This window comes from Neopelma chrysocephalum, unplaced genomic scaffold (assembly GCF_003984885.1).
Source record: "Neopelma chrysocephalum unplaced genomic scaffold, ASM398488v2 Primary Assembly neopelma1_22, whole genome shotgun sequence".
In the NCBI taxonomy this organism is placed as follows: Eukaryota; Metazoa; Chordata; class Aves; order Passeriformes; family Pipridae; genus Neopelma; species Neopelma chrysocephalum.
In genome coordinates, this window is record NW_020897689.1 from 9,369,704 (window position 1) to 9,396,027 (window position 26,324).

Consider the following 26,324-nt stretch of genomic DNA (forward strand, 5'->3'; position numbering starts at 1 on the left):
CGAGCCGAGCCGAGCCGAGCCGAGCCGAGCCGAGCCGAGCCGAGCCGGGCGGTGGGGCCGTGTCCGCCGCCCCCGCAGCCGCGCGGTGCCGCGCACGTGGGTGCGGCGGGGCCGGGCGGGAGGCGCCGGCTCAGCCCCAGCACCGCGGGCGGGTGCGCGGGCGCGCAGCGGGTCTGGCGGCGGGGAGGGAGGGGCGAGGCCGCGGGAGCTCCGGCGTGGGAGGGGAAGGGGTGGCAGAGCGCGGCTGGACCGGCGCCGGGGGAGCCTCCGGTGCCGGCCCGCGGGCGCTGCGGCGCGTCGGCAGCGCTGAATGCGCGTGTTTCCTATCAGAGCCTAAAAATCTGTGGTCATCTGGCTGCGGGGTGAGCGTGTCCGCCGTCACCCTGTTCCCCGGGGATGCCCGGCTGTGGGCACGGCAAGTGTCAGGGGAGGTGTCCGGGCCCCCGGCAAGGAGCGGGCAACTCCTTCTCCGACGGACGGGGAAAGCAAGGCGATGCCGGGACACCGACGGCAATCCCACCGACCGCGACCGCCCCGGTGTCCCGGTGTCCTGCTGGGGCGGCCGCCTCCCCGCCGAGAGTCCACTGGCTGGCTGCCTCCCTCCAGCGGGTCGGGGAAAGGCAAGAGGGAAGGGCGGATGCTCTCCTGTCCTCTCCCATCTCCGCTCCGGCATCCCAGCATCTAGGGAGGAGAGTGCTGAGCATCGGCGGCAGGGAAGGGGTGCACCCACAGGTGCTAGCTAGCTTTCTGGGATACTTATGTCTCCTGCCGTCACCTAAGCCCTTCAAAAAGATGGATGGATATGACTAGTTCTGAGATGGTTTTAGTCTGTGTTGTTCGTCTTGGAATTAAAGCTTTTTTTTTTTTTCCTGGAAATACTCTGTTCTTTAAAACTAGTTAAATAGGCAGTTTTTCTATCACAAAGTCAAAGATCAGACTTTTCTTCAATTATTAAAATATAACATCGAGCTTCATACACCCCCCTTTTTTTTTCTCTTAGGCTCCTAGGAAAATAGTGTTGCGTTTGAATTATGACGAGTAGTTCCCATTGACTTTTAGTATCAACACACTGTCATGGTTACATATGCTCTAGCAAAATGCAGTATGAACAGTAGCACCAGACAGTTGCTACGTTTGAAGACTCACACTTTCCATAGTCTTTAAAATAAAAATATGGTTATAAGAAGAGAAAATGGTCATTCAGTGCTGTAAGAAGTTCTTTAAAAAGAGTGGTGTGTGGAAAGTCCCTATGAAACAATTTCCAGATTAGAGCTGTTTATTCTTTGCCAAAGGCTGTGTAAGCATGAACCATAATGAGGGTAGTTGTAGGATCACAGAGTAGTCATGGAGCAGGTAGTCCAGCTGCATCAGAAAGTAAGAGACAGAAGGGCAATATGTATGGAAATGTCCCCAGTTGAGGACTGCAGCTCGTGGAGGTAGCTGGCATGTCTTCTGAAGGCTAGTCTGGATACATTTCTCCCAAACCTTTGTTCTAGTTTGCACACACCTTATTTTACCATAGATTTCAGTGTAAGGTAAAATGTGAGTATATGTGTTCTTCAACAACCTTTAAAATGTACGATCTGCTCTTTTTTAATGATTCACCAGTCTTCAGAATTGCAGAAATTGTAATAGCATCGATAAAAATGTTTATAACCCATATAAATAGAAACCAAGTCACTGGTTCCTGATGGCTGTGTTATTTATTCCAGGCCTGATGTTTCATTCCTAATTTTCTTCATTAGGTGCATCTTCTCATGTAAACTGAATCATAAAAAGTGCAGGAAGAAAAAGGAGGGAGCAAGTCACTCTTTTTTGTGTGGCTCTGTCCTCTGTGTGCTGCAAAATCTGTCACTATGGGCAAGGTGAGGGATGGGCTCTGGCAGGAGAATTGTAAATTTTTCAGAGGTCATTTGAACAGTTTCTACAAGTCAGCTGGAAACTGGGGCCTCTTGCATCCTGTGCATTTTGAGAATTTTAGGTTATTTTCTTTGTTTCTTTCATTCAATTACTTAATTATAGAATCCAAAAATATTATTGCTCAAAATAACCTTTCCCCCTAGATTTAGAGAGAGGGAGAGTGATAAAAAATTAAGAGTTTAAATTGAGTTAAGAGGCTTGAGGTTTTTTCCTTCCTCTCATTTTTCCTCTTTTTATCTTTGACTGTTTAATCTGATATACCAAACATCATAAGATAATGATTTCTCAAATGTCTGGACATTTTTAATGCTAATCCTACTGCATGGCCATAGGAAGTAAAATATAAGTTTAGCATTGAATTCTGTGGTATGGGTCAAGCTACCAAAGAAAAGGCTTTAGTGGTCGGACCAAGAAAGATTCGCCCAGGTTGGATGGTGTGATGGTGAGCTGTGGCTGCCTGGGTGGGACACCTGCAGGGGCAAATTCCTGGGGGAGCCTGAGGGCAGCTGCTGCCCATACCCAGGGCAAGCCCTGAGTGTGTGGGCAGTGCAGACACTGAGTGCCCCAGTCTGCCCGGGGCCCCCACTGTGCTGGGCTGCCTGGAAAAATTACAGAGGTGAACTCCCGCCCTCTGAGGTGGGTCCGCATTTTTGCAGCTCCCCTTATAATGAAGTGAGCTAGGAGAAAGCTCTTTTTATTTATAAGAGCGGAAATTGTGTATAAAGTCCTTAAAATCAAGGAGGCCACAGCCGGGTACTTTGTATGCTTTTAAAAGTTTTTCCAACTTGAAGTTGTTTCTCTGTCCTTCCCATGCTGTTTCCATAGTGAGTCACACCTACTGCCACTTTAGGCAATTGGCTTAATTTCTGAAATTTCTGAACTTTAATTTCTCAGTTCAATAGCTTGAGCTCTTTATCATCTGAATATTGACAGGGATTGCATGGTGTTGTGTGAATAAAATTTTCTTCATCTTTTAGGTTATACTGTTCGCAGAGGAAATGGAAACATTATGTTCAGAATGTTGATATAGTTCATTCTTCACTTCCTCCTTTATTATGAAATAATATTTATGATAGCTATAACATTATTTGATAAATAAAACATTCTTTTTAATAATAATTGTAAAAATCATGTTCTATGGATAACAATCATTGTCTGTAATATATTACTAAAGTCAGTAATATATTACAATAAAGTTCTATTTTGAGCTGTGATGGTGAAAATATTACAAGACTATTAGGATAAGCAAACTTGTAAGAAGTGTGGCTGTTGCTAGAGAATAGACCGATTTAAAGACTTAACTTCAACTGTGCTGTGCTCTTGTGTGTTTTGGTTTTTTCATAAATGTATATAAAATTCATTCTCTTTGATAGATACAGTTTGGAGACATGGAGAACTGAAAGTACATACTGCTGTTTGACTTTGTGTGTTTTTTGCTGACAAAAAACACATAATGTATCTTTGTGTAGTTATGTAAGCAGAACCTATTTATCTAGGTTCCAAATCCTTAAGTTTTCAGGTTTTATTATGTTAAAAATTATGAGTTACTGAATTCATTTTCATGAACACACAGTCTGGAAGAAATCAGAGGAAAAGCATGTAATCTGTCAAGCAAAAGGTATGACACAGTTGAACAAACCAGTATTTAAAAATGTTTTTTAGCATTATTTTCCAGGGCACTTGGAGTCCTATAAGTGCTCTTACAATAATTTCCTTTTCTTCCCCTATAATATGTAATATTCCAATTCCAATTGTCAAAATTTGGCAACAATTTATTAGTGGGGATTTAGTTTCATAAGGAGTGACTGCTGGGTAGAGAAGAGAGAGAGGTCCCAACCAGTACCTCCTCCCCTGACCCACTCAGAGCAGGGATGGCCCCAAAGGGAGCTGGGCAGCACCTTCCCTGGAATTACCCCCTGAGAGGCAGCAGCTTGAGGATGTAGCAAAGAAACGTGAAGGAAAGCTGGCTTCATTGTTACATAAATACAGTATCACCTCTGCTTCAAAATTAACTTTCAGTTAGTGAGTTGAGGGTGTTTCTGGTCGCCATGGGTCAGGCTTCACATGGTATTTAGGTGACTAAAGGTGCAGCTGGGTGTTTACTGTAATTCATAAAGGTGCTTGCAGTATAAACAGACAAATATAGGTGCTTAAGCTGATAGGGTGCCTTTTAAACATCCCACTGGATCTCGCATTGACAGATTTTCAGTGATACAGCCTTCTGGTTTTCTCAGTCTTAGGACCATTCATGCTCTATCATTTGTACTTAACAGAGAATGGATGAGATTCCATTCTCATAGATGCGTCCAAATGAAGAAAATAGACTACTTGCACCTACTAGTGAAATTCACACCTATTTAATTCATTACTGCATGATGAAAAGCAGAAGTATTTGTAGGTATTGATCTGTTGTAAAGATTGAAAATAAGATGCATCTTGTGGTATGTAAATGTTGGGATTTACCAATGAAAATTTTGGTTGACCTTGAGACATAGGAATGTTTTCTTATTGTGTGGTAGTTAAAGAAGAGAGCAGGATCCTTAGCCTTACTGATGATGATGTGAGGATGGTCACTGCTATGCACATTCTATTCGTGGTGAATCTGTTGTGAAATCTGGAAGTGGCACTCACACAGAGACACTGGAGACATGGCTCTGTGCCACAGAAGGGCATCTACACTGCTCCCAAGGGCAGGGTGAGTTCAGAGGCGATTTGTGGTTCTCACAGAGCATGGGGCTTCAACTGACCCTAACCCTGCACTGGGGTCCCCCACACTGGGGGATGCCAAGACTTTGGCCTGTACGTTTCCCTGTTGAGCATTGGCTTTCCATAGCCAGGATGACTCCCTTGCAACCATGCTTTCTGTAACCCATCTTATTTGGGTGTGTTTTTCTGCTCTCTGGGATGCTGTGGCTTCCACTGCTGAAAATACTGCTGGTACTGTTTCTTGAATGCTTTTGCCAGCTTGGGGGAAGCCTAGGCTTTAATGAAGGTTGTTACAATTTCAGACTCAAATGTATCTGATTTATTTAAAAAAATGAATAAAAATTTAAAAAATTATTAAACTAAAACCTTTAAATGGGAGGAAAATTACTTTAGTTGCTCTGTATAAACCTTAAAACCTTTACATGTGACTTGTATTAATTATAACTAGAAATTTTTTACTTGTTTGCGCTGAATTCTACAGAGGCAGTACAGTTGTTTGTAGTTAGACCACAAACTTTTATGGACTGCATATATTTTACAAACTACTTTAAAAGCTCATGTAAAATAATAAGTAATGCCCTACCTTTAATCTAAAATTATAATAGGTGTAGAAAGACTTCTTAAAGCACATATGTAATTATTACTCATTGGAAACATTGTACAGAACCACACGGGTTGAAAGAAAGCTTTGTTTGTAAAGCATCTTACACTTCTTTCCTGAAGTAGGTAAGTATTCTAGTTGCATGTTATGATTCGTAGCTCAACATTTTTCTTGTATGTATTTCATATTCTTTATTAACCTTGACACTTAGTCTAATACCATTAATCTGTGGATCCCCTCACCTTTTGTAGAGTGTTTGACACATAAAAAGCAGAAAGCAGATTTATTGCTCAAAGAAATTACAACAAAGGAATAGGCTGTTGCATTCTGGTTTTGTTCTTTGTTAATGATACATAAATAAAACCAGGGAAATTGTAACTTTTTGATGATAAAGATCCCATGGAATGCTAAGAGCAAAGCTGTTTAATCCTTGTTTGAAGCAGAGTTCACCTTATAAATGGTAATTTTATTAATTTTTAAAAGCATAATATTCCCTTATGTTTTTATCTTAAAAATATTCTGTATTTCCTGTCCTAAACTGTTAGCGTGTTTCTTTTCTGAATAGTTTCAACCTACATTTCAGATACCAATAAAGTTGATTCCACTGGGTAGTTTAAACATCGTATTAATTTTGTAAGTAATTTAAAAAAGAAATTCTGGCAAGCAAGTTGCCAGTATAATTTTAACATTGTTCTACAGTATAACTTCCATGTGTATTCAGTATTCAACAAAAAATGTGATCTTTTGCTATGTTTGGAGAGTTCTGCTTTTAGAATAATACTATTGCTTCAAATTTTTATATGTATGTGTGTATCCCACTTTAACCTTTAATGGAGCTTCCCAAAAGAGGCATCCTGTTGGGTGTCTGTGCCAGTGAGATTACACTCAGAAATCTGGCCATCAGAGGCACAGGTTTCATACCTGATTTACATACTCACCAGGTCCTCATTCCTTTTCACAGTTTAAACCGTTCCTTACCATTGGATGCAGGAACACAAAGACTTCATCAAGACAGTTTTTGAAACAGTTATATTTTAGTTTTAGAACCTGTAAAAGTAATGGCAAATTATTTAGCTGATTTTTTTTCAGGTCTCCGGTCTTATACCATCACCTTTCCCAGGTACTCTGGGACTTATGAACACTACATTGTCAGGTTTTTTTCTCCACCTCAGGAGAGTTTTCTTTGTATTTGACCATCTCTTCCAACACTGGGAGAACAGAAAGCTCTTCTGAGCTTGCTGAAATCAGAAACCAGCAGGTTCCCTTAAAAACATGCCGACGACTTTTGCCTTTCTTTATTTCTTCAGGTGGGAATTTTCTGTTATTCTCACCCCCCTTTCTCCAAATAGCTGAGTCTGAATAATTGTGCTAATCAGGCACAATAATTTTTTTAGGTTGCTTCCGCTTGAGGTGAATATCAAGGAGAGTGGGCTGTGAAGAACTGCACAAGGACCTTATGAGACAGGTCACTAGACAATGAAATGACAAATGAAATTCTGCAGTGATAAATGTAAGCTGCTAAATCTTGAGTAAAATAGTTGTAGCTGTATGTGGAAAGTTATGGGCACTGAGCTGACCCTCACCTTTCAGAAATGAGATCTTGGCATCTAAGATAATTCCAAGAAAATTTATTCAGTGTTTAGTAATTCCCCCCAAAAATGAATGTTCAGAATTGCTAGGAACAAAAAAAAAATTTACATGGGTTCAGGAGGAGAATAGACAAGTATTTGAGAGAGCTGTACTGAGGGTTGCTAGACAGATGAACTCCGTCAGGCTCAGGAAACCCTCTGAACTCAAATAGCAGGAAATTGGGAAAATGTCAGGGAAATGGCATACGCTTGTTCTGTTGTTGCTGTTCTGTGTCCAGTTATGGCTGTTGTTGGGGACAGCACTAGAAGGATTGTTGGTCTGAACCAGTATCATGGCCCTTGTGTTCTTGTTAGATTTAATAGTAAATGGGAGAAATGTGGCACAAACTCTGTTGTTGAATGCTTCCTTCAAGTCAGGCTTACAGTGTGGTAGCAATTTCATAAATGTAATCAGGATTCAAAAAGTAGTAAAGATATATTTCCAGGCTGTCACTAATAGCATTTGTTTGTAATATATTTTTTGAGTTTATAGTGCTTCATTCCTACCTTCTTTCTTGCTTCCTTGTGCTCTTGAATCTCCTCTGTTAGTCTGGTCCAGAACCCAGTAAGGTTCCTGTGTAGGTAGATGAGACCTCATGTTCCCTTACCAGAAACTTAACTTCCCAGTGAAATTAAAGCATTAGGGAAAGACCACCATTTTAGGTTTTAATTGATTTTTTAATCTTTATTTTAAAGGTAAAAGTACTCACATAGTGAAAAAATCTAGATATTTAGTTTATATTACTGACTTAAAAAGTATGAGATTACTTTGGTGCTGAACTAGACATCAGAGTGAGTGTAAGTGCCATGGGTTTTAAACACGCCTGTCTAGGACACCAGAGTCCTTGTTCTGTATTTATATAAAGGAAAGTTTACCAATAAAACTGAATTTTTTCAGCCTTCTTTCCCACAAGTTTACTTCAACCACAAGTCCCAACACTCCATGCATTTCTGCTTGATGGTAATGGAAAAAAAGATCTGTTGAGATGGACATGGATGCTCATGGGGATGCAGAGGGGGTGACCTACCTCTTGTGCTGTTGTAGAGTGTTGTTACCTGCCCGCTGTGTACCCACAGAGAGTTCTGGGGGTTTGCAAATCCCCAGAGTCTGTGTCTAGGTCAGTGTCAGCACTGCAGTTGGTGTGGGATATCTTCCAGCAGATGTGCATGTTAGGTCCTGCACATCTGGACACCTATCTGTTTTGCTGGCGTCCCTGAGGCTCCCTGGAAGGCAGGATGCTGTATTGCATCTGTGGACATTCCAGGCTGAATCAGAGGTGGTCTTCAGTCACAGCGCTGGAGTTAATTGTTTATAAAGCTGCTGAAAGGTCCCTTCTAAATTTCATTTTAAAAAATGCCTTTCCCTCTTCCATTTTATTTCCTTCCTCTTTTTTTTCTTTTTTTCTTTTTGGTTTTCAGCTTGAAAAGTTTACGCTTGGCAAGTTTCTTTCCCAGCATTTGGAAATAATTGTTTTCTAAATGCTACCCAGGTTATCTGCCAAATTTAACACCTTAAAAGGGAGCAGGGGTGGGGAACGAGAGACCTACCTGGGACTGGAGTGAATGTAGTGAGTCTTTAGAAAGTGCTAAAAAGGAAACTTCTCAAATATAGCACCTAAAATCAAAACCATCGAGTTCCCTAATATCAACTGTGAAATATCACATGCTATCATCTACAGGGTAAATAAAGGCCATTTTGCCCAGCCTCATAACCTCTTCAGTATTTTCTCTACCAAATTATAAAGTACATGTGGGTTTTATGTTTTGTTTTGGGGTTTTTTTTCTTCTAACAAATGAATATGCTTTGGAGAGATACAATTTTGTCTAGGTGTTACTGGCAAATTCTACTAGTCTCTGAGAAAGCATAAGAAAATAAGAGCAAAGCAGTATCCACTGATGACACTAAAAATGACTTTATCTTGGAGACTGCAATGGCATAATCAGCCGGGAAGTTGTAAGACAGGCGTGATTTTGCTGGTGGCCCAGGAACAGGAAAAAAGTTTAGTTCCTTCTCCTTGGTGATGGAAAGAGTAAGGTAGCCCAAGATATTGTGTTTGTGCTGTTTCTGATCACTGTGAGTTTCATCAGCGGCTCACTGCAGCTGAAGGTGAGTTACAGCAGCTCTGTGACAGCTCCAAGATGTGGATATTAGTGACAGAGTGGGGCTTGCTTGGGCAATGCAAAGTTTTTATGAAGAACAGCTCAGCAAGCACAAGAAACTAGGTTCCTGGTCCTTCAATGTAGGTGTCTAGGTGCCAGGGGTCAGACATAGCTAGTTACTTTTTGGTCACCCTTGAGTTTGGTGCTCTCTATGCAAGAGATCACCCTCCATTGGTACCTTCCAGCCCTAAGAGATTATTTCTCAGTATTCCTGACTGTGTTTAACATCCGCTTCCCAGGTAATCAACCACTCGCTTTTGTCAGGTTTTCAGGTGGGTGCTCGGATGGGGACAGCCCTTCCAGGACAAGGAGCTTATTGAAGCTCCTGACCACCTCCGCAGCACGGCTGGGAGTGACTGGCAGCCACCCTGTGCCTGATGGCAGAGGCACATGTTCAGATCCATGTGTGTGGGGAAAATTGCACAGTGTTGGCTAACATTTCAGAAAGAAGGGAATAAAAATCCCCCGTAAACCACTTTCTGTACTTCTTTGTGGTTTTTTATTCCCTTTAAAATGGTAATAGCTGTTTGGAAAAGAGGGTTGCTGGTTATCATGCCTGGTACAATAGTACTTCTTTAGCTGGTGGGACTCTTAACTGCTACCATCATGTATCTAATAGAAATAATACTTAACCAAGCAAATGACTTCCAGAGTAATAGAGAAAAATAAAATGGGATATGTACTTTCATGACTTCCCTTCAATTTGGGTCTTGTCTTTTTCAATAATTTGAGTTTTTTTCCCACTCATATTCGGTGGCATATTTTGAATATAGCAACTTCTCTGTAATAGATACTTTACATAATTTATGTATAATTTTTGATACATTAACAACTCAAGGGAATTTAATTAGTTTTTGTAAAGCTTTACTAAAATTAAAAATAACCTATGATGACAATTAAAATAAGGATAACTTAGGTTATTCTTGTTCAAAAGTTGAATTTTTCAAAATTAAAATTACTTAATTTCATTGTAAATCAGCTGTTCTGTATTACTGTCTAAGCCCTCATGTTACTGCTCACTTGATTATGCTGCCAGAGGTCTCTGATGTCTGCTGAGAAAGAAAAGTCTTTGCCCCAAGGAGTGTGGGGGTATATATAGGAGCTTTTTGTAAATCTCTTTTGCAGTGACTTTCAGGGCAGCATATGTCAGAGCAGAAAATGCAAGAGTGGGCTCTTTTGATGCTGGTGTGTCATAGGAATCTCTCCCAGAGAGAGAAAATGTTTGCTGCAGCAGCTTCTGCAAGTAGGGTTGCCTAATTATGGTTGAAGTACAATGTACTGTAAAACATATATGCTTTTTCCATCTGGGCTTTAATAGAAAATTACCAGTCTTGGTAAAGTTTTCTTTCCATTAGTAAAGAGAGCACTGCTGATCTGAAAATCTGTCAGGTCATCCACATACCAGCATTACATCAATTGACTTATGAATATTTTTCCATCAGAAAAGGCTCCATTTTATTCCCTCGCTGAAGTTGCAGACTTTCAGTTTGTGCGGTTTTTCCATTTATTGAATTTTGCAATAAAAGAGTTTTTGAAACAGATGTCAGTCATTGCTTAGAAGCAGGGCATTGTTAGAGAGTTGTTTTCTTCTGTTCTTTGCTATTATTTTTTTTTTAATTACGAGAACTTCTTGTCCTTCCCCTCCCTAACTTTAATTGTCAGTTTTTAAAGCCTTGAATAATTTTCTAACCTATAATCTGGTGTCAGAACAAATACGAGGACCAGATTTTGTAGAAATATTGCAGATTGGCCATTGTTCTCAGCAGGAGCAGGACTGGATTTGATCTTTCAATTGTAAACCAGAAAGAAGGGAGTGGATGCACTGCAGAAGCATGGTTCATATTAACATCTTCCTTAGGGTGCGGAGTGAACCTGTTAACACTTTCTTAATGCTTAGATTTTATAGAAGTAGCCAAATGTGTGCAATAAATACTGTCCAAACAACTGGGCTTGAAGAGATTTTTTTATTTTCTTGTGAGTGTCTTATTCAGGTAGAAATGTGCAGAATAAGGTTTTGGATCCTGATCCTAAATTATATGTATTTCATATGCAGAGTGCTTTTAGGACAAATTGAATATCTTCAGACCATCAGATCTTCTTCACCTGTCATAGAAAACCAAAGTACTTTTCACATTTCACTGTATGTAAGGTATATATATTATATATATATATATATACACACACTTAAACCTCCCAGATTTTCATTTTTATTATTCTTTAGCAGACAGCATTTGCCCCATGTTATTAAAAAGAAAGCCAATTTTTCTAATGAGGATTTTAGCTGAGCTTGTTTTAATTACTTCAGTGAATAGTTCTGAATTTTAAGAAGTTCACAGCATTTTATTCTAAAGAAAATTGCTCATGGAAGCAAACCATATTTTGGATTTATATCTGTTTGGGGAGTAAGCCTTCGTTATTTCATCTCAGTACTTCACTGTTATTTTTAACATCAAAGAACACCATTTCCAAAGGTGAGAGAACACAAAGTATCCCATATTTATAATTTATAGGGCCTAGAACTGCGACCTAATGTAAACTTCAAGAGATTTAGTATAAAAATATCCTTAGCTTGAGGGCAACATTTCGAAAACTTTGTGGATTTTCTTTTTTATCCTGGCTCAATCTACAATCATGTTTCTTTGTTATTATTTCCTCTTAGCATTAAAGTACAATTGACATTGATAGATATCAGGGGAGGCTGAGCTTCCTAAAAGAAAAAAATCAAAAGAAGAAGAGATGTGTTGTTGGCACAGAAATAGTGTCGGTAAAAGAGTTCCTGGCTGCCTTTCATTTGTCTGCCGACAGCGAGCACAACAGGGCTCTCGCTGCCTGCTTTTGACTTGCGTGGATTTGCGGTAAACAGCTCAACTATGAATTTATTTTCAAGATTGATTCAGTTCTTCAAAGACAACTGCTCCCAACTTGTGAATACTTGTTAGTTAATGGAAAGTTGCAGAAGTGAAGATCACCTCCTAGTTTCATGCTAACAAATTAATCTGTCGATGTGGTACTGTCTTTTCCACAGGTGTGTGTGTACTAGGACTGTCTGAACCTCACTGTAAGTAACAGCCCGTATATAATTTGGAAGGAGAAATCTTCAATGGAAGAACCTGAGGGAATAAATGGGAAGTCTGTAAGTAAACAACTTGTCAGTCCTGAGAAAAAAAGTTACAGCTTTTAAAGTGATAATTATTTTTGTGACAACCAAGTGGATGAAAGTCTTAGAGAGGTACATGCACTTTTAGTGATTGGAAGAAGCAGTGAATGATGAATTCATTGAGAGATGGAAGCTTATGCTAAAGCTACAGAAAATTAGGTATAGCTTTCAAAATATTTGTCTTCAGTGATTCATATTACAAAATGATGGTTGTTACTTTCTCAAAGGAATATTTGGCTTGCTGCATTTATGTTGTTAACTTTTTGATCTGTTAGAGAGTTTTCATCCCATTATTTGAAGTTATTTCTCTTTGTCTGTGTGAATATATGCAAATACTGCTTCTTGGAGAAGCCAGTGCAACTCCTAGCTGCAAAGCCTTAAAAACAGTGGCAAAAAAAGTATAACAGCATTGTTGTTTCTTGTAAATGCCTGTTTATAAAGTCATAATAGTAAGAAATTTTGCAAACTATCACACACAATAATGTTTCATGCATGGTCAAATGATTAGTGTGTGTTTTGGATTTGTTAGTTTAGTTTGTGATATCGTTCTTGGCACTCAGTGAACATCAAAATGCTACATAAATGTTTTTATTGTGGATTGTTGAACAAAAAAAACGCATCTCGAAATTGCTTTATTTTTACCAGTTGTAAAATAAGTCCAAAAAGTACTATTTAGTAAATTTGATTGGATTTATTTCCTGCATTTTTTCTGATCTGTTTATTTTTTACATTTGACAGTACTCTGCATTATCTCTCACTCTTCCCCTTGTATTCTATGATTCTATATTCAGTTTCCATGATGCTTGTGTTAGCTTTTCATGTTGCAACAGAGTAGAAAAATACAAGCACCTTATAATAAGCCTATTGTGTTGCATGTTTTTGTTACACTTGACGTCTAGTGTCGTTTTTACTGTCTGAAGCAATATGTCTTTGGTTAGTTTCCAATGTTCATTTGTTCCACAGTCTTGTCTCTATGTGTACATTTGGGTATTTATCCATCACTGCTACAGCAATGTGTGGACAGGACCAGTTAACTCCTAGAGAAAGGGGTGACCATGGTTACTGACTAGTACTAAACAGGGATGGTCCTATTTGCAGTTGCAGTGCCAGAGCTTTCAGCACCACCCAAGCTCCATGTTCTCTTTAGGGTCAGGCTTCCTTCCATGCATGAAAAGCCTTTCCTTGATGCTGTCAGGATTTTCTGTGACTTCCACTGCAATACTTCCACTTTGTATGCCCAGCATAGTCTGGGCTTCATGCACTGTGGAGGATTTGGGCTGGGTAATTGTATGCTGGAGCTGTATGTAATGACAAATGTAACTGTCACTTAACAGGAGTATTAAGGGAAATATTTGTTCATGGTTTGGCACTACCAGCACTCCTGTTGGGGTTATTCATTCCATTCCTTCTTTTCACCACTTAGTCCAGAGAGCCTGTAAAACACTTCATCTGCTCAGAGTTTCCCTTCACATTACCCATATGATGTGGTAGTCATGGATGCTATCAGGATTATCAAAATCTAAACCAGTAACTGCTGACTAGACCTGCTGCATCTACAAGAACTCAGGGTTCTGTAAACAATGAGGACTGAAGTGCTCAAAGGTACATGGCACAGGGCAGTGTGTGACTCTTCTGACTGCAGTGTCATTGGATGGGTTTAAAATTCGGTATTAAACCCTGGAATCTAATCCTTCAATTAAGTCTCACTTGAACTCATTCATAACTGGAGAGGCTGCTGCATTTGCAACAGCCAGTTGACCAACAGGGAGATTTCCTAAAAGCAGTAGTCAGAAGGCAAAATAGTCTCAGTGAAAATAAAGATGATGGTGTGAACACTGTTTTCGTTTATTTTGCTCTCTATGTGTGCATACAAGAAAGAAAGAAAGAGAGGATGAGGGATAGATTAGCACTCTGTCATTAAAACCCAGAACCCAAAACCTGTTTGGGATTTAATATCCCAAACATATATAGTGTCTTCTAAAACCTTATGCTAATCCATAGGAAAAGAGGAAAATGTCCCTACAAATGCCAGTTGAAAGGTAATTTAATCTTGACAGTGGCCTATGCAAACTATGCAGTGAAAGCAATTTTGAGTACATGTGGATGAGGGAGGAGCTTTATTCAACAACTGAGAAATGAAAGTGTATAATGTTTTAGAAAGACGGAGCTAGATGAACAATGGAGAAAGTACTGGGAAGAGAAAGGAAAGGAAAATGAAAAAAATTTTTTCAGACAAGAGTGAGAGAGAGTAGATGAGTAAGTACTTCACCACTGTCTTTGGCCAAGATTTCTCTGTTGAGGAAGAGGGTGATGTTGCACACAGGAATCCAGGCTGTCAGTGTTGACATGCACAGAGGATACCATAATAAGCCCAGTAAACTCACTTCTGCTCTCTGTTACACTGGTAGAGCTGAGAGGGGATTTTAGTCTCTAAGCAACACTTTCATCATCTGGAGAAATTGTTCTAATGGTACTGTTGTGCTTGGTTCACATTCTGTAGGAGCTGACTTTGAAACTTGCACTTGCAAACTTGAACACTACACCTGCCCCTGCCTCTCTTTTACTAGGTGCCTGAGAAAGAAGCAGAACACAAATCTGAAGCTGGCTAGACAGATGATATCAATGTTGTATCCTGCCTGAGAATTTCACTGATGTTCTGCTTCTTTCCAAGCCCAAAAAAGACTTTGCAGTGTGTTTGTTAGTGTTATAAGCACCTGCTAAAGATGGTTCACTCCGTTTTTTTTGAGCTAAATCAAACGGTCTGGTTTTTTTTGTTTTTATTTCTCTATTAATAATTTTTATTTCAATTTTTCAGTGAAGCAGGCATATCAATAATAACCAAGATGTTACAAATTCATACAACTGGGCTGCCTCAATAACTGGGCTGCTTCTTCTTAAAGACTATTCAAATACCATGCTGCTCACCTCACACAACTTTCTGTGGATGTACTTCTTGGTCAGCTTTGGAGCAGCCATCAATAAAGTAGTATTATTTGGCTTGATACTGAGATCCGAAAGTCTGATACACAGCCAACATGCTTACACTTTAAAGTGGTATGCATAGGGTTGCATCTCATGCCAGGTTTGATTACTAGTGCTCCAATCTCCATTTGAGTTTGTGAGTCCTGTTCTTCACCACCCTGAGGGGGCTTTTCTGCCTGACAGTCATTTGCAATGAGTCTCACTACTCATACATACCTGAGAAGAAAAAAACACCTCTAGTTTTAATTATTTTTGAGATGAAAATATCATTTTGGATGTTAGAGAAATGCTGATTATAAGGAAATTGAGAACGGATAACAGTACATCTTACACAAATTGATTTCAAAAAATTGATGTAAATTTATCATGGCTTACATGTGTGGTAGGCTAAATCTACCAGTTCCAAACCTGGCATTGGCATGAATCCATTGCCCCAGAAACCCTCTAGAAGCCCTAGAAACATGAAAAACACTGATGATCAGAAGATTCACCATGATGTGCTTGATATAGACACACATGTGGTTTAGAGGTACCCTGATGAATGACTTTAAAAACTCAGAAAAAGGGCATTGTAGAGGCCAGCGGCTATTTTATTTAATTTGATTTGCCTATTGATTTTTTAAAAAAATGCATCGTTCTTATTTATTTTGCAAAACTCAGCACAAGAAATTTTTCACAAGTAAATATTGGCAGTTTTAAGCAATACTATACCTTCTGGCAATATTTTGGAAGGTGTTTTTTCCATAAGTCTCTCTCTGGTAGCGATATTAGGTTATTGTACAGCATAAAATAATTTTCCTTCCTACCCTGTCCAGGCTCATAATTGAAAATTCTCTTTTCAAAATTTTACACCAAGAAGTATTTTCAGCATTGAGTATTTTTGATGATGGAGTTTGCCCATCTGGAAAACAGAGCAAAGACTCTGAGGCCCTCAGCAGTCAAGTTAGTTCCAAACAGTGTGCACCCAATGAGCCAAAAAAGGAGGTACTCTTGGTCCACTCGAGCAGTTAATCTTCTCTGATTTCCCCTGCAGCCCCCAAACCTCAGCTCTGGGTAGCCTGGCTGCATATTTCCATATTTCTCCTCCCTGCTGCTCACTGGACACTTCTCTCCTGCATACCCCATGCCATGTACCAGAGAGCAGCACTTGCACCAAAAATTCGCCTCATACCTCTGCTAATGGAAAGACGCAGAGTGAGTAGTTGGTTTCAGCAAGAAAGGGGGAGGGGGGAAATAAAAACCCAAACCAAAAAACATCCAGCACCTGGCTGCAGCAAAATAATGAATTTTGCAGCAAACATGCGAGATTCTGTGGAATCTTGGAAAAATGCCAGACTCCACGACCACAGAAATGCTGAGTCCATGGGGCCCAGAGAGAGATGGCTGGGGCAGTTCACATCTCTCTGTCTTTGTTTCAAGCTCCTTGCAGTCTTACTGAGGCATCAGATTACACTCTCTTCACATTTTCAAGGTTATCTTCACTACCAGAAGGGCTAGAAAGTTCATTTTATTTCAAGCTGAGCCAGGATCCGGCAGCACAACTCTTGAGTGGTTTCAGAGGCCAGTGCCTTGGTGGTGGCATGGCTGTGACTGTGGGCATGGCTGGTGACAGCCAGGTGTGACCTCCAGGTTTGAACAGCATCACCAATGACATGTTTTTCATGCTCATGTTACCTGTTTGTCACATTAGGGAACAAAGTCTATGAGGAAAATGGGTAAAAATACAAGTATTTTACCTTTAGTTAAAAACTCAAAGCATCACCTGTGAAAGTCATGTATGTCAGTGCTGCCTCAGTTTCTCTGAAAGACTGGCACAGAACTGTACTCCCTTCTTCATTCCCCTATTGAAGAAATGTGTGACAGGCTTCCTTTTTGGAAAGCTCTGCAAGGCAATAGCCAACAAGCACTGTGCAATTGCAATCTGTAACTGAGCCCATAAAATGTAATGGCCTGCACCCTTCCCACTCCCCTTCCCCTCTCTATCTGCAATTGGTAGGATATTGGAAACATAAGCCACAAAACCCACTTATTACACTCAGTAAGTGTCAAAAATAATGAACAGCCGGAACTAGCTGATGTATTTAAATTCCCCAAATTGAAAAGAGCTGCTGCTAGGCGGTCCGTACTAACTGCTCGATCAGTAACTACTGATAGAATTTTTTATTTCAAAACATTTTATTGAAAATACTCCTGAAAATCATATGGACAGTTTGGAAACCATAGGTTATTCACTACAAACTCTTTGTTCAGCTGGGTTTGCAGTAACAATACAGATGAATTCTCGTTACTTAAAATGTAATTTTCCTAAGTGGTGGCAGAAAACCCGCAGTGCCATAGGCAACAAAGCTTGCAGCACTGACGGAGGTGCTGCTACCACAGCTCGTAGTGTCAGGCATATTCATCTTTGCAGAACCAAAGCCTAAACACAGCATTTGTCATAACAATTATTTTTAATGAGCGTTTGTAATTTTCTGCCAATGATACCAGATATTAATCCCACTGCCAATGTAACTCTTAGTGTGTTTTACACACACACAGTATTGACCTTATGGTCCTGGTTTTAGGAGCAGGACAGAGACCTTACAGTGGTTTCATTGGGGACCACCACTCATTTATTTAGTTACAAATACTTTTTTCCTCAAAAAGGTGGATCTTTTTCCTTGTTGTGGCATGAGGTATTTTTAGATCACCTTATAAATATATATATATATAAGAAATACACAGTCCATCTGACTCTTTTCAGCCACTATATAAGTGTGCAGTGTGCATACTGTTCTGCTTGAAGTCTCTTCTTGAAAGCCTTGATGAAGTTGTAGCTTAGCCCTTAACAGTAAAAAGCAAACTGCCAGTGAAGTTTATTTTCTTTTTTACTAGGTTTTCTGGACCATTGTTCCGCTCGAGGAGCCATGTTTGTTAGTTTTGGCTCTCTGACTTCTCTTCCTTAAGGATAAACTCTCCTTAGGCAGTTGTACAACTATGCACTAAAAGACTGCATAGCAGTTTATTCACAGCCCAAGCTCCAGCCGAATTCAACTGTGTGACTTCCTGGCTTAAGCAGGGGTGCATCCGTAATGTAAATACCTACTTGATTTTGTGGAAAACCAGGAGGTTTTTTTGTTTGTTCTTGTAAAAGATTCCTGCTGGAAGCTTAACTTTAAAGTTGGCATCCAGCCTTCTCTGCTGTGACTTGGATACTGATCTGATATTGTGCTTTCATGGACATTTTAATATTTGAAAATTTTTAATTCAACATTAGCTTTGCTTACAAGCTACAGAGCAGAATAAAATCACATTACAAACATTGTAGTATTAGATTTTATCACCATTTATTTCTTCTCGTCTGCCCAGGGATTTCTACATGTTCGGTAGAACTAATTTGCAGTCAGACACTGAGGTCTTCTAGAAGGCCAGCAGGCTCCACAAACTAATTTATCCAAATAACCAATCCCTCATAGGCCAACCATAGAAGGACACCAAAATGGCCTAAGCAGGCAAAGCCCCCTTTTGAAGTCTGGAATGTTTTGACTGACTTGAAACAGGCGGCAGGAATGAAGGGATAATTTTCAGTGACCCATGGGACTTTTTTGCCATTTTCAAATATTAGGTAAAACAAAGAGAAATTGCTTGTTCTAATTTAGAAAGACTTAGCAATCCGGAAGGTAACCAGACTCAGAATTGAGTACTAAGGTATAGAGCTGAAGTTTATTTAGTGCATTGAGGGTTTGCGTTGGGGTATATACTATTTACACACCCACACATACACACACTGCTTTACTTATCCAAGCACATACCTAAACTGTTTATTGAATTTCACTTTTATTTAAAAAAACTTTAGTACAAAGCATATTTGTGTAATATTAAGTGAACTACCTGAAACATTGTTTTTAAGTACATATACTGTTTTTCTTGAAACAATCATTTCTAATTAGAAGGATGTGTTTCTGTTGCTGCTTCAAAAGCTGGGGTAGTCACTCAGATGCCAAGATTTCCATGACATACCTGTTTTCTTCCACCCCCTGTCCTGGTGCCATTCAAGTAAATGTGGACATTATTATAATTTTTTAGTGAGTTTTCTAGTCTTGCAGATACAAAGGGAAAGTATTTTGATGTATACATAAACCCACAATTTTCTATGAACACTTCTATGAAGAGAAAGAGAGAGAATGTGAATATTTAGGCACAAAAAAACTTTACAGATCAGGTATTTCATGTTTAACTGCTTGCATGTGTATCTCAAAGACAGTGTGGAACGATCTCATAGATTTCAGCAACTTCTTTAAAGACATGCTCTTGTAAGTTTTGTCTCAAATTTACCATGCATATTTATGCAATAGGTCCAACCCTGTATTTAGCAACATTAATGGCACAGACCAACTCCAACACTCAGCTTTATCCCCATGATATTGACTCACAGATAAGCTAGAGCTTCCTAGCAGAAAGTGTTGTTTGTAAGAAGGATCGTTAAGCCAGTAGTAAAGCTTCTCTACTCATGCTTAATAGAAGTATGTTGCCTTAAAACAGGATTTTGACAAGAATTTTGGTCACCAACTCACCCTTTTCCTTCTGACATCTTTGGTGGTTCTTGGGACCTGTGCAGATATAACTCACAGTTAAGTGAGAGGGTAGATGCCATCTCCTGTGCACTCATAGTGAGGTGATGGGCTTAGGGATCTGCAAAGCATTGCTTTGCACACACGTGTCCTGATAACTGTATGGATAGCAATGTCAGGAGATTGGAGCTTCAGGCTGGCACTTAAATATTTAGGGTACTGGGTTGGGCTATAGCTATCACTGGTATCACTCCTACATACACAGCAAGCTCCTACTTTTAGTTTGCTATTTTACATGGGATATTGAAATGTAAGTTCCTCCTTATTTCAAGTTTCTCTGAAATATTTGTGCTTACCATTGTCCTATGGTAATAGACAAGTAGAATAGAATGACAGAGAAATCCTATTTAAGTGCAGTTTTCAATCTTATATATACTGACCTCAGATTAGTGGATTTCAGACACATGATGTTTAAATTAATGTTATTTTGGTGTGAGAGTATATATGTGTGTCTGTGTGTGTCTCTGTGCATGGAATGTATTAGATTAAATTAAGTTATGTTCCAGCTCTTGCTTGAGGAATATAATTTTGTTAGTAGTTAATAATGTTAATGCCATGATTTTCTCATATTATGTTTACATATATGGCTACAGTAAAATCAAATTATATTTGCTGGGGGTAAGATTAATCAGTTAAGGACCTGTTTACAATGGGAGAAATTAAAATTCAGAGTTTGTAGGAAAGAGATTCTTCTCTATTTCTGTCTGCTTTGCTGTAGCTGTTCTGTCTAGACTAGCCTAGAAGTTGTAGACTCACAGGTCTCGTGATCCATGCACATAGCACAGCAGCAGAATCTGGCAGCAATAGGAAGGCTTCATAGGGATTTCTCATCAATCACATAGAATTTGTCATTCTGACATTTTTGGCATTTAAAGCCTTATATTCTGCCACCAGCATTCACGTAGGGTGGACTTTCCATTGTACCAACAATGCACCTATACAACTGCGCAGGGCAGCAGATGGGAGAAAATTTCTTCCCAGCTCCTATGGTGATCAGCTCATACCCCGAAGCACAGGATTTGATTATCCTGATTATAATTTACAGAGCTGTAAATGCTATTAATGGTCATGAGCAATGAATGAAATTGCTTGAAGATAAAAATAAAATATGTTTTTTTCTTTTTTCTCATTCTGTTTTAAAAGAAGCACGTAGGAGAGTAAGTAATTTTAGACATGCTTTCACACTTTCCTTCATTTGAAAATATAATCTAAGAGTTACATTTGGGAAAAATGAATGGATTCAAAGAGTGAGAGCTTTTAGAGTAAGCACTGGTTGGATGCTTGTAGATTCAAGCATTTGCTCTTGCTGAATGTGTATTTAGTACTGTAGATATTTTTAGGAAAGTAAGCATGATCTATTTTTTATTTTATTTTTATTCTTAATAATTGGACATATTTTTCATGTTTGACCACCCTTTTAGGCCTGTAAATAATTTAAAAGATCTAAAAGTATCTCAGTATTCAGGATTAACTAGTTAAATGCTTCTATGCCTGGCTTTCACCTTCAGTTATTTGTACATGAAAAAAGAATCTAAGTTTAGGGTTGCCCTGTTTCACTTCTATTTTCTACTCTAGTTTGAAGCATTAGTTTTTGGGGGAACAAGCAAGATGTATTTAGTGGTAGGCTGATAGATACATCAGATTTTTGTCATTTGCAAGAATATTTTGGAGAGGGAGAAGGTGTAAGATCTATGTTTATGTTTTTCTCTGTTTTTTGCAAGGCATTGTAAAAGCTAAGTGGCACATCAAGCAGGTTTATATAGTGCAGACACTGCATAAATCCTCTGTTCGGTCCCTGGAAGGGATGTACACTGCCATTATGCTTTCTATAAACAGAAGACAAGAACACTGCCAAATCCTTGCAGCACTGGACATCAGCTCTTTCTGTTCTTGGCTTGTCTTGTTTATTGATGCTCAAAGTCTGCCTTATTTGCCGGTATTGCGTCCGCTTTTGATCGCCAGGAGCAAAGAGTATCTTGCATTTCTTGGTAGCTGGAATCTCCATCCTGGCAATTTCTTCTCCATCTGCAATTTTTAAATAAAATAATTACCTATGATGAGTGTAATTAATTTGGCAGTATTTTGGTCTGACTAATGAGAGTTAAAGACAGTAGCTACTCAGAAGCAAACACTTTTGGGGCTGGACAGGCAAACAAGAGCCTCATATGACAGCTTGAAGAACACTCAGATTGGGACTGGCAGAGAAGAGCAAGAGGTATGTAAATGCCACTACATTGGGTTAGACAACACAACTTGGCTTGCTGTTCTGTGTCTAACAGGGACTGGCAGCAGACAGTTAATGAGTGTAGGAGAAAGAAAGCAAATATTGCTTTTGATAGGATAGAAGATACATCCAAAACATTGTGTTTAGTGCTGTCCTTCATGAACTTGCTTTTGTCTGAACACATATATGCTTTGAGTTTCTGTAGTGATGAATTCCACAAGTTAATTTTATTTTTTCCAAAAAAGTGTTTTTGTTTTTTTATGCTTGCTGCTAAAAACATGGTGTTGTCAAGTTTTTCTGACCATGAGAAATGATGAATTGTCAATCTCTGTTCACTTCCTGCAGTCTCTTCCTGATTCTGTAGACTTCTGTCATTTTCATGACACTGACGTATCTTTTCCAAGCTGAAGAGCCTTGTTTTTCCCTGAAGGTGCTGCTGAGCTTTGTGTGAGAGATTCAAGATGGGAGCACTCTGGCTTTACAATGTTTTCTGTTTTACTGTGTGTTTCCTTCCTAATAATTTTAAACATTATATCCACTCTTTTGACTGTCATTGGCCACTGGGCTATCCTTTTCAGAAAATTATTTTGGAATTCCACTAGTAATATTGTGAAAGCTGCCCACTTACTCTGTTCCATCTTTTAGATAGCAATTCATGACAGATCTTTTATTTTACCTTGTGACAAATTGTTTAAGAGCTTTTGGCTTGTAAGAATTTTCAGAAATCTGAATATACTACATTAACCAAACCATCCTTATCCAAATAATCATTAACTCCTTACAGAAATGCAAGTAATCTTGAAGTTATGATTTCTCTTTACAAAGCCATGCTTTCTCTTGGCCATTACATCATATTCCCATGTGCCTACCAATTCTCTTGTTTATTATAGCAGCTGATTTGATCATGCTTCCATTGTTCTAGAGCTCTAGGATGAACTCTTGGATCTGGGTGTTCTATGTCTTTTCATTTTGTTAACCTGTGCCGAAGCTTCTTCTGCTAACACTTTGGTTTAGAGCTGTCAAGGTCTTTTCTTCTTGTATAGTATCATGCAAATAATTAATTCAGCTTTTTCTGCAACGTTCTTATCTTGACTGGATTTTCCTTTATTACCACAGGTTGGCATTTTGCATGTTTTCCATGAAGTGCTTGTATTAATCTGAGACAATAACAAATGGTTCTTCAGGGTTGGGGGATTTTTTTGCCTACATTCTCCTGGGTTTGCAGTTAATCTACAGAACATAAACCCTTTTCCAGTTTCAGGTATTTAGCTGTAGTGTATGGTGCTCAGCTTTTGTAATGTCTTTGAACCCTCAGCATCTGCTACAGAGAAGCCTTGGTCTTCTACAGCTCTGCAAAGGTAAGCTATTCCTGTGCAGGTGTCTAGGACATCTAACATAGCACTAGAGGCCTTGTCCAAGCATCAGAATAGCTTGCAGTGTTTACTTATTTTATTAGTCTTGAATACTCCTATTTAGTAATTTTGTCTTTTTGTGCTCTTGTTATCTTTGCAGAGAATAGACTAAATGTACTGATGCAGATCATAAACCTCTTACAAGTGCTGTTTGGGTTTTTTGTTTATTTAAATACTTGGTTTAGTGAGATCTCTGGATCGCATGTATTATGTATAAAAATACAAACACAGAAAATGTGGAGGATGAATTGCATGTGACTTCCAGGTGATACAATTATAAAACACAAGCTTCACAAATTCCAAGAAATTATGTGTTTGCAACATACCTATCATGCCAGTTTTAAGTGTTGCAAAAATGTCTGGTAGCATGACTGAATGTATGCTTGTGCCTTTGGGACCTCTACTTCTTTCTTAGGAAATGAAAAATATTCCTGATGTTGGAATAAAATAGCTAGTTATGAACTTTTCATGGTTTATATACTACAGGAGTCCAGGTATTCATGCCCTCCTAATTCTCATTTGTTTTTCAATTGTATGTTTTGGGAAGTCAGTTTACACACAGTGTTACAAAAAATTAAATAGAAGCCTAGAAAACTCATTCGTTTGTCTAACATGCTCTTGGAAGATTTTGAAGATTTGGTTCCTGTAGGTGGGCAGCTGATGTCTCGCTCATGTCTAAGGCAGAGAGGGTAGTGGTACCTCCTGCCCAGGCAGATTGCTCCTGCTTTCTGATTGCTGACACTCTGAGGATGGCTGTCCCTTTGAAATGGAAAACTGAGCCCCACAGGCCAGGGGACTTCTCCTTATGTTAGAGCTCAAACAACAGCAACATCATATTTAAACATCCCTGAAGGATTTTTAAACTCCCAGTATGAATAATTTTTGTCCTGCCTGTTTCATCAAAGGTGAACTCTGCAAACTGCATCAAAGAGAATTAGGTCACAAAACTGTGGTACAGAGATGGCATTTCTGAGGCTGTTTCCTTACAGTATAAATAACTACAGAAATGAAATTGCGAAACAGGCAGAGTATACTCTTTGTTATTATTTGAAGCAAAAGGTTCTCATTATGAATGTCCTTTTTCTGTGTGAGATTTTCCTGTTTGGCTTGGCTTTTTTTTAATTTTTCAGACACATTACACATGAGACCAGAGCGCCCTGTGACGATATGTAACTCTTTTGTGTGATGTGCCAGTAACTGAATTTACTATCCTGTGGTAACTTTTTCAGTGGGAAGTTTTATAATCCATGCAGATGTGACAATACATCAGTAGGATGAGATACTGGTGAAGCTTTTTGTTGTTGTTAGAGAGTTGTTTGAACAGTTAAGCCAAACAGACTGTCACTAAAAAGAACTCCCTTTTCCAGTTGAGATTACCACATTTTGCTTTCCACATGGTATGCCACACATTTGATGCATGAGCTGGATAGCACAGCTCATTACAATGAGTAGTAGAAGTGTTGTTATGGCTGTGTTGAATTGAAGAGGTAAGTGAAATAGGTAAATGAAGTAAGATTTGTAGGAAAAAAATGGTGTCTCTTTAGAAGATCAAAATGATGAAATAAGAAATTGGAAATTTAAAATCAATCTTAGGTGCAAAAGCATTCATAACCTTTCTCACTGAGTATATTCAGTTTTTAAAAAATGGCTGTGAAACTGAAAGTCTGTGAATTTGTGTTGAAGTGGGGTTAATAGTTTTGACCAGAAAAACCCAGAAGCTGGGGATACTGGCATCAGGTATGGAGGAAGGTGGGAACTGCACTGTGTTGTATAATGCATGAGTGTGTAATAAAATGCTGTGGAAGATTACTCTGAATGGTAAGAGAGGCAACTAAGTTTGGAAAAAAGAAGGACAAGTCATTTTCTCCCTTCTTTTGCCTCCAAGTGAAAGGGCTTCTTCGCTTACCTGCCTTTCCTAGCCTTTGGCTTCTCATAATTGTTTTCATATTTTACCAGCACAGAACAGTCCTTTATTTCAGTTGAGGTTAACACATGACCAAGGATCATACCAGCACATGCCATGAAAAATTATTTGTGCCTCGAAGCTCTCAAGTCTTATATGACCTGCCATGGAATTAAAAATGCATATTAAACATTTTTCCAGCATGACTTTGAGAATTATCAGTTATGTACTTCTGCTGATGAACGTTGTGACTATTTGCTTGCTTCACACTAATGACAGATTTACACTGATGCTTTTTAAGTCATCCTGAGTCCTTTCCTCAAGCACTGGTACACCTTTGGACACCTTTGGCTTTTCTCCCATTGACTGTCAGCTTGTGCTAATAATAATCTGTGGATCTCAGCTGTTTTTGCCAAAAAGCCAGTGTTTGTTTGGGGATTTTTTTTCCCTGCGCTCGTCCTATTCAACCACTCATGTTTTGTGCCTCTCTAGTGTCTCGTTGTCAATGACTAAGAAGGAAAAGATTATTCTCTGCTAAGTGTGCACAGGGCATTCAGCATTAGAGACAGCTGCTAGAAATAGAAGTCGTGTTCTTGGTTTTGTTGAGCAGTTGTGGATAGTTTGTGTCAAATGAACTCAGTGGGAGACTTTACGCTGTTGTCACTGTTGTTACTTAGAGAGGATTGCAAACACTTGCCATGGTTTTTATTGCAGATGGCATTTACTGTCAAAGAGTTCTTGTCTTAGTATTTTTTCTTTTTACTGGGTTGCCTAGAAAATGTTTCATGCTGAAGTATCTTTAATACCAAATCCTTGTGAGATACTAGTTTAGAAGGCATTATTATTCTACCCGCAAGTCTTGCACCCTGCTGAGAAATTGCGAGTTACATTTATAAGTAAGTCAAAGAGAATTGTCAGAAACAAGTGGTGCTGACAAACCCAATGTGTTTTGTGCTTTAACATTTGTTTTCTGCAAGTAATTTGTAGGTACAAAAGTAAATTAAGTGATAGGAAGTGTTAC

General features: G+C 39.0%; 1 protein-coding gene across 1 annotated transcript in view; it reads left to right on the plus strand.

The window, feature by feature from the left end:
- EYA1 (EYA transcriptional coactivator and phosphatase 1) overlaps window positions 1-26,324 on the plus strand; it is a 164,906-nt gene that overhangs the window by 163 nt on the left and 138,419 nt on the right. The window contains exon 2 of the mRNA XM_027695896.1: window positions 12,041-12,148. Within this exon, the coding sequence (XP_027551697.1) occupies window positions 12,116-12,148 (33 nt within the window). The 5' untranslated portion in view covers window positions 12,041-12,115. The remainder of the gene's footprint in view (window positions 1-12,040; window positions 12,149-26,324) is intronic.